Source organism: Gossypium hirsutum, chromosome D04 (genome assembly GCF_007990345.1).
Source record: "Gossypium hirsutum isolate 1008001.06 chromosome D04, Gossypium_hirsutum_v2.1, whole genome shotgun sequence".
NCBI lineage: Eukaryota > Viridiplantae > Streptophyta > Magnoliopsida > Malvales > Malvaceae > Gossypium > Gossypium hirsutum.
The window spans coordinates 53,654,466-53,662,285 of record NC_053440.1 but is presented as its reverse complement, the minus strand read 5'-3'; the positions used below and the strand labels follow the sequence as shown (position 1 = coordinate 53,662,285).

General features: G+C 31.9%; 2 protein-coding genes across 3 annotated transcripts; one reads left to right on the top strand and one right to left on the bottom strand.

Annotated features, from left to right (window-relative positions):
• The first annotated feature begins 2,683 nt into the window (after window positions 1-2,683).
• LOC107898918 (peroxidase N1) lies at window positions 2,684-4,322 on the top strand. Its single transcript, XM_016824490.2, has 3 exons — window positions 2,684-3,127; window positions 3,464-3,626; window positions 3,713-4,322. The coding sequence occupies exons 1-3, from the start codon at window positions 2,726-2,728 to the stop codon at window positions 4,126-4,128; spliced, it is 981 nt and encodes a 326-aa protein (XP_016679979.1). The 5' UTR covers window positions 2,684-2,725; the 3' UTR covers window positions 4,129-4,322.
• Window positions 4,323-5,329: 1,007 nt separating this feature from the next.
• On the bottom strand, window positions 5,330-7,367 carry LOC107898919 (chlorophyll a-b binding protein CP24 10A, chloroplastic). 2 transcript variants are annotated; one of them, XM_041090904.1, is made up of 2 exons: window positions 6,939-7,360; window positions 5,330-6,031 (listed from the first exon to the last, which is right to left on the bottom strand). In XM_041090904.1, exons 1-2 carry the CDS (start codon window positions 7,169-7,171, stop codon window positions 5,671-5,673), a joined length of 594 nt encoding a protein of 197 aa, XP_040946838.1. In that variant the 5' UTR covers window positions 7,172-7,360; the 3' UTR covers window positions 5,330-5,670. The 2 variants fall into 2 exon arrangements, with proteins under 2 accessions (XP_040946838.1, XP_040946837.1); XM_041090903.1 differs by having other exon boundaries at window positions 5,344-5,999; window positions 6,939-7,367.
• Window positions 7,368-7,820: the final 453 nt, after the last annotated feature.

Below are 7,820 nucleotides of genomic sequence, written 5' to 3'. Positions count from 1 at the left end.
TCTACTGTCACCCTTATTTTTTTAAAAAATTTTTTGAAATAAATATTATTTTATTAACATTTAATAATTTTATATTTAAACATTTATTTTACTATCATATATACCGAGGGTGTTTAATAAACAAAGTTGAGTCTTTTTTAATTGATTTGGGCATAAATGGAAGATTGAGTAGTTAAACCCTCTAATTGTAGTGTTTGGTGAATGGAGGTTTACAATAGCTTGTTGTGCTAAAACCTCCAAAACAAAAAAACATGGATGCACAAATTTTTTCACGGCTGATTAAGAATGAGATATGTGGAATGACATATCTGACCATGCTTACTCAAAAATTACTCACTAATTAATTTTCATAATGGATGCTTATTTAAATAAAAAATACTTGCGCAAATAATTTTCATAATGGATGTTTTAATTCTTTCATAATAGTATTTTATTTCAATAGTTTCACCTAATAAAGGCTAAAGTATTATAGGCAAATAAATACCTAATAATAAAATATGTCATACCTTTATTTATCATTTTAAATAAACAATTAATAAAATGAGTTGATCAACTTGGTTACTATAATCAACTATCAACCAATTACCAAACAGAGCTATAATTTTATCTAAACTTTTTCAAAATATATCGAAAGCGAACGAATATTAAATTTAAATCTAAATTTAATTACTTATTGGGACTTTGTCCATTTAATTGTATAATATAATTTTTTTATAATTTATATCTTTACAATTATAATATATAATAATATTACAATGCATTTGCATATGTCAATTAATTAATTATTCATTACGTCCGCTATCACAAACGACAAAAACTCGGTTGTCCAAATCAGCTGCAGTTGACTAATTATTGGATACATAATAAAATAAATTATATTTTATTATAAAAAATTTTTAAATGAATAAAAGATTTGGATTAGATAAAAGGATTTACATCACGAAAAAATGACAGCCGGGCGTTTAGCCTGTTTAATTAATCATTGATTATTACAATAACAAAGAAACAGCTCATTCGGTAATTATATAAATGTATTGATTGTATATAAAAGTTGTATTTATATCTTAAAAATAATTTCTCATTTCTCTTAAAAGATGTAAAAATATTATGAAGGTCTTTATATTAGGAGTAAAACTGCAGTTTATCCCCTTTACCAAAAAAAAGTTAAATAAATTAATTTTTGTACGTTAGATTAAAAGATAAACTGATTATGCTGTTAAAAAACGTGGCATACCATCCGTTAAAATTTTTATCAATTTCTACTATCAAAAACTAGTATGACTGACGGGAAAATCAGACAGTTACACATGACATGTCACGCGTACCTCAGTATAATCTTTGTTAGTTCAAGATTTTCAATTTAATTGAATAAGTTGTTAGCTATTTTTGTGTTAAGTTAGTTTCTTTGTAAGCCTATAAATATAGGCATTTATGTTTTGTTTTATCAATTCAGTGTTCATCAATAATAGAATAACCTTGATGCATATTGTAATTGTCTCTTTCACGTTTCCTTCTTCAACAACAAAGACTAATTTACCTATTTTTTAACAAAGAGGTAAAATAGAATCTAACTCGACCTCAATAGTATTTTTACCCTTAAAAGATAGAATAATTTAAACCAAATTATTTCTAAAAACAATAACATCCTATCAATAAACTACAAGTTTAAGTTTAATCTTAAAAAAGATTGAAAAGGAAAAAATTCCCACGCAAACTACATAAATTTTTGCAGAATGAATGACCTGGAATGCAACAAATTAAAGCCCCCTAAATGAGACTATACCAAATTTCAATAACTAAACCACTAATTTTAATATTAAATCTTTATTCTTTACGCACTATGCTCTTGTTCTTCTCTCATTTTGGATATTTGAATATTATTGCACCCTACTTTACAACCTAGAGAACATCAGGACCACTCCTTTACACTAATTAACTCTAATTAACCATCACAGAAAACGTGTCATTTTCTCTATATATACATATTGTTTTCTTCTTTTTTCACAAAAGCTTCATCTTTCCTGGGGACTCATTTATATGAAACACACAAAAATTATGTAGACTCTTATCAAGTCTATATCAATCCCATCGTCACGTATCTAAAAGGCTAACATATTCTATAAGAGACCAACCATAACAAGACTAGTAAAGATAAATGTCGGGACTTAAGCCAAAGAGTAACCATCCATGCCTATAAATAGCCTTCCTTACCCTTGATGAATCTCTTCTCATACACTTTAACATTTTACTCAATAATTCTCAATACCTCACCACGGTGTGAACCGAGGTCAAAGTGTTTTCATGCCTTGAGCACGAAAGATACCTCAAAAGCAGCTTGGAGATGTGGATTCTACGTAAAGTGTTGTCGTGCTTCAGTTTCAATAACTAAACATTTAATTAATACCATGGATTCATTCATTCACCTTATATATTGTAAAGTAGGTCCGTTACTAATGCATAATTGGAGATATAGTCAAAAGGTAGTAATATCTTTGTTTAATCATCATTATATAATCATCAAAATCGGTGGAAAAGATAATCACTACCACAGTATTTCGTTGACGACGACTTTTGTCTCATTTGTAAGAAACAAAGCCATGCATGCAAGTTGATAATAATGGCCTTGAAATGCAACCTTTCTTTGCCTATAAATACAGCTTCTCAATTACCAAAACCCACAATCACAAACCCTTTTAGCTTCTTTCTCTTTGTTGCTTTACACCCAATGGAGATGAATTGTTTCAACCATAGAGTCTTCTTACTTACCCTATTGCTACCCATAGTTGTCATCTTAGTGGAAGGCCAAGGCACTCGAGTTGGGTTCTACTCGACCTCATGCCCTAAAGTCGAGTCAATCGTAAGCTCAACGGTCCAATCTCATTTCAAGTCGGATCCAACTATTGCTCCGGGGTTGCTTCGCATGCACTTCCATGACTGCTTTGTACAAGGATGTGATGGTTCCATACTGATCGATGGGCCTAATGCCGAGAAAACTGCACCACCGAACCAATTGTTGAGAGGATACGAAGTTATCGATGATGCCAAGACTCAACTTGAATCTGTATGTCCCGGAGTTGTTTCGTGTGCCGATATTCTAGCCCTTGCTGCTCGCGATTCCGTAGTTCTGGTAATTATATATATACATATATTTTATGATTCATTTGGATAGTCGGTGAGAATGTTGTCGTTTCAGTTTTGTGTCATCAGGACCGTGCTAAGGGGGCAGGGAGGGGCTGCCCCAAAATGACAAATTATCAATTTAGTCTCTTAGAAATTTTTATAAGTTAGTTTAATGTTAAAAATACACTTTAGCCCCTCAAAGTTTTAAATTCTAAACTAACAAGCATATACAAAGAAAAAATTATACTTTTACCCATTTAAAATTTTATATTTTTACCCTGAAAAGATAAACTTCTGACTTTGTCCTATGTGTCCCTAACAATGATTGTTAACATATATGCAGACCAGTGGAGCGAGTTGGGCAGTGCCTACTGGACGTCGAGACGGAACGGTTTCACAATCATCTGATGCTAACAATTTGCCGGGCTTCCGTGATACCGTAAATGTGCAAAAGCAAAAATTTGCAGACAAGGGTCTCAACACTCAAGATCTTGTCACCCTTGTAGGTAAACATTTTATTACACAAAGTTTGGTTTATTGAACGCTGTCGTAGATACTCAATTTTGGTTACTAATATTTAATCTGTTGTCAGGAGGGCACACAATCGGCACTGCTGCTTGCCAATTCTTCAGCTACAGGCTTTACAACTTCACTTCAACTGGAGCTGATCCTTCGATAAATCCCGCATTTGTTTCCCAGCTTCAAGCACTTTGCCCTCAGAACGGTGACGGGTCACGGCGAATCGGACTCGACAACGGCAGCGCCAACAAGTTCGACACTTCTTTCTTCGCTAATTTAAGGGATGGCAAAGGAATACTTGAATCCGATCAAAGATTATGGACCGACAATTCGACCAAGACGTTTGTGCAACGTTTCTTGGGCGTTAGAGGGTTGCTTGGATTGACCTTCAACGTTGAATTTGGTAAATCCATGGTGAAGATGAGCAACATTGGAGTGAAAACGGGAACTGCTGGTGAAATCCGCAAAGTATGTTCTAAAGTTAATTAAAATGAACATTGAAGATTAAGAATAATGCTATATACACAAGTGGCTGATCAAAGGGAAGTGCTTGAGTGTATACAAGTTTAAGTCTTTGTTTAGAAAAAAACACAATCATTTAGGACAAGATTTGTCCTGTCTCTGGTTAAGTTGTCACTGTCTTAATTATATAATATATGAATCGAGTGAAACAGTTTAAAGTAGAGCATGATTTGCTGGTTGCTGGAATTGTTGACGTTCTGATTTGAAAACCTATGGATTTTGTCTACGTTGATGAATTCGATTCATATACAAACAAAAACATGCAAATTTAAGTCAAATATAATCTAATTTTGATTTGATGAATCCAATGCTCATGAACTGTTTGTTATTATTATTTTTAAAGCGGTAATTGCTAACTATTGTATTCTATTCTCAGTTCGAATTTTAAAAACAATATTATTAGGAGGGACAACCACGAATTTTAAATATGGACTGTAAAACGGACATAAAAAATATAAACTTTTGAATAATTTCCTCGTAACAGTTTCTGATTATATATGCTCTTTTAAGACAATACTTAGAACTACCAATAGCTCAATCTCAACCCATAAATACGAAGATAATGCGTTTCAGTGCACTCAAACCCACATCCTTCTGCTATTGGTTACTTTTTTCAAATTTGTGGGTAATTTCAAGAGGGCATTTTAATAGCTCAATTTTATTTTTCAAATTCCACGTGGTTTTTTTAAAAATTTCCCATAATTTTATTTAATTTAAAATACATGATCTCACTATAAGATAAAAACTTAAACTTTAAAAATCATTTTTATTTAATTATAATATATATTTAAAATGTTATTTTATTAAAACTATTTATAAATTTTTACATATCCATATTTGTTATAAAATAAATAGATAGAGAGTAAAGAACAAAGAGTGAGTGTATTTTATTGATCAATTGAAATATTTGCAAAGCTTCGCTAAAAACTCTATTTATAGGCATAAGAAATATAAATAAAGTATTAAAATTTAAAGTAAATCAAAACTTATTTTGATATTAATGGACATCCATTTAATAAGATATTGATAATAATATTAAAATTTTATATTATTTATTTTAAAATAAATATTTTTTAATTTGTAAAATTCTAATAACCTAATTTTTTTAAAACAATTACTTATCTAAACAAAACAATTGCAAATCCTATCATTCTAAATTGCTAGAATTCTAAAAAAATTTAAAAATTTTCATCTTGCTATTATTTATTATATATTCTATATATACATTCTTAAACAGTATCCTTTGAACATGTATACTAAAGCCATTATTTTCCTGTCTCATCTTAATTATCTACATTAACTTGCTATATATAATTTTCTTTACAACCCAAGAGCACCGAGGGGTGTCTTTCCTTGACCAGCTTCAAAGTAGAAAATCAACATTGCCAACATAGCAATTCTAGCATGTTTAATCTCCGCTAGCTGAAGTCTCTCCAGTTTGTCATAATCGGGGATGTAGACACCATTTTGGATGGTACCCGCAAGGCCTAATGGGTCGAAGAACTTGCCTCACGGGTAACCCTGCTGGCCGGTGGCGTTGGCGAAGTTCTCGGCTGTTTTCGACCATAGAGTTGCCCATTCTACGGATTGAGATTTTGGGTTGAAAAAGTCTACCCATCGCTTGCTCTCCACCCAACCCATGAGGAGGAGTTGGGTGCCAAGGAGTGAGCCGAAGGAGAATGGGGCTATTGCACCGGGGTCGGCTCCGGCCTCGAACCATGGTACACCACTCCAGGCTTGGCCTATGAAGATGCCGACCACGGCGGTCATGGCCCAGCGTCCGTGGATCAGCTCTGCTTCTCTGTACCATTTGAGGAAAGTTGGGTCCTTGCCTAGACCTAGTGGGTCGAATCCATAGTCCCCAGGAGGCCTGTGGTTTGAAAATTAACATCAAAGTCAAATTATTGAGGGGGTATTCCATTGATTCCATTAATAATCCAACCTAAGTTACATTAATTGATTTCATTGGAGTTATATTAGTATTAATCGAATCAAAATTATTATGAAAAAATTAATAAAATCAAAATAATTTAATTATCGATTTTCATTTAATAAAATAAAATAATAAATTGAGATTTATTTTAATTTGATATAATTGTTGTTACAATAATTAAGAGAATGTCAATTCAAGCACTTAAATTCATATTATCCTTCAATTCAAAATTTTGGATATTAAATACTTTCAAATATTGAATAATACCATACTAAAAGTCTAAAACAATTAAATATAAAATATAAAAACTTATTATGACGAGGCTTACAAATAAAGTTTTCAAAATTAGATCGGTGGATGAGTTGATCAAGTCATTCATTCTCGATTTAACTGGTTAGTTTGATAAGATCAAATGAACTATTAAAAAATTATAAAAAAATAAAAATAAAAATAAAAACAAAAAATATAGATAACCAATTCAATTGTCGGTTCAATTGGGTTTTTACTCAGCTCAATCAATCCATACCAATTCACGGATCAATCAATTGAATTCCTTTCTCCAAATCTGTATCGTAACCGATTCTCAATCTAATCAGCTAATCCGATCAGATTATCTTAAAAATAAGCAAAATAACATTAAAATATTAATCCTACTAAACTTATTAATTTTGTTTAATCAAATCAAATTAATCAAATTTTCTTAAAATCTCTTATATTAACTGAATTAAAATTGTCATGAGTAATAAATTAATCAAACCCAATTAAATTTCAAAAAGTGAACTCCTATAGAACTACTAAAACAAATTAAGAGGGGAAGGCAAAGATGAGAGGGAGCAACACATACGAGCCATCGAGCCACTCAGGGTCAACTAAGTTGCCACCACCTTTAACAGCAGGGAGCCAAGACTTTTTAGGTGGTGCGGCCGCTACAACAATCAGCTTCCTCTTTCGCGTTGCAGCAGGAGTGGCTACTATGGGTCCAATACTACTAGCTCCCCAAAGGGCCTGGCTCCTGTTTCCTCCGCACAGAAATGAAGAACCTAACCCATTTATTACAGTCCCAGATGTCGAAGCCATCTTGGGCAGTTGATGTTTTGCTGTTTTTTCCTAGTTGTCTAGTGAAATCTAGAGAGGATATATATGAGAGACTAGGGTGGTTGTTAGGGTTCATCTACATCTCCACGTTGCCTCCAACCACGTGGGCTTGCACCTAGCCTCTTCTGTTTTTGTCTTTTGGTTTGATAGGATGTAAAACACGACAGGTTTCTGCTGCCACGCTATTCCCTTTCAAAAAATATAAACAAAAATTGAATTTAGTTACAAATTGAAATTTTTTTGGGTGTTCTGTGCTGTTACAAGTTGGAAAGGAGATTATATCAACACAGTTCGAGTTCTAGCGATTAGGGTGAATTTATCTATTGTTCCTCATAATCAGATGAACTGATTTTTTAAGCTATTAGGGACTAATGCAAGTAAAATCTGACGAAATTTTAGCTTGAAATTTAAAAACATTAATATTTTTATTTTTAAAAAAATTTAATTAATTATTCAAATCTCTAATGAAATTATTGAAATTTCAAAATTGTTAGAAAAATTTCACAAAAATATGAATTCAAAAAGAAATAAGATCAAAGACGCAACTCTTGAATTTTTTTTTTTGCGAAAAAAGGAATGACAATACAATATTATATTAGCGATGAGATTAGTTTTTATATTCTCTTTTCGA

Coding starts and splice junctions, on each gene's coding strand:
- LOC107898918 (XM_016824490.2), top strand. CDS start 2,726: ATGGAGATGAATTGTTTCAACCATAGAGTCTTCTTACTTACCCTATTG. Junction 3,128..3,463: donor CTCGCGATTCCGTAGTTCTG/GTAATTATATAT, acceptor ACATATATGCAG/ACCAGTGGAGCGAGTTGGGC. Junction 3,627..3,712: donor AGATCTTGTCACCCTTGTAG/GTAAACATTTTA, acceptor ATCTGTTGTCAG/GAGGGCACACAATCGGCACT.
- LOC107898919 (XM_041090903.1), bottom strand. CDS start 7,171: ATGGCTTCGACATCTGGGACTGTAATAAATGGGTTAGGTTCTTCATTT. Junction 6,000..6,938: donor CCTGAGTGGCTCGATGGCTC/GTATGTGTTGCT, acceptor TCGACCCACTAG/GTCTAGGCAAGGACCCAACT.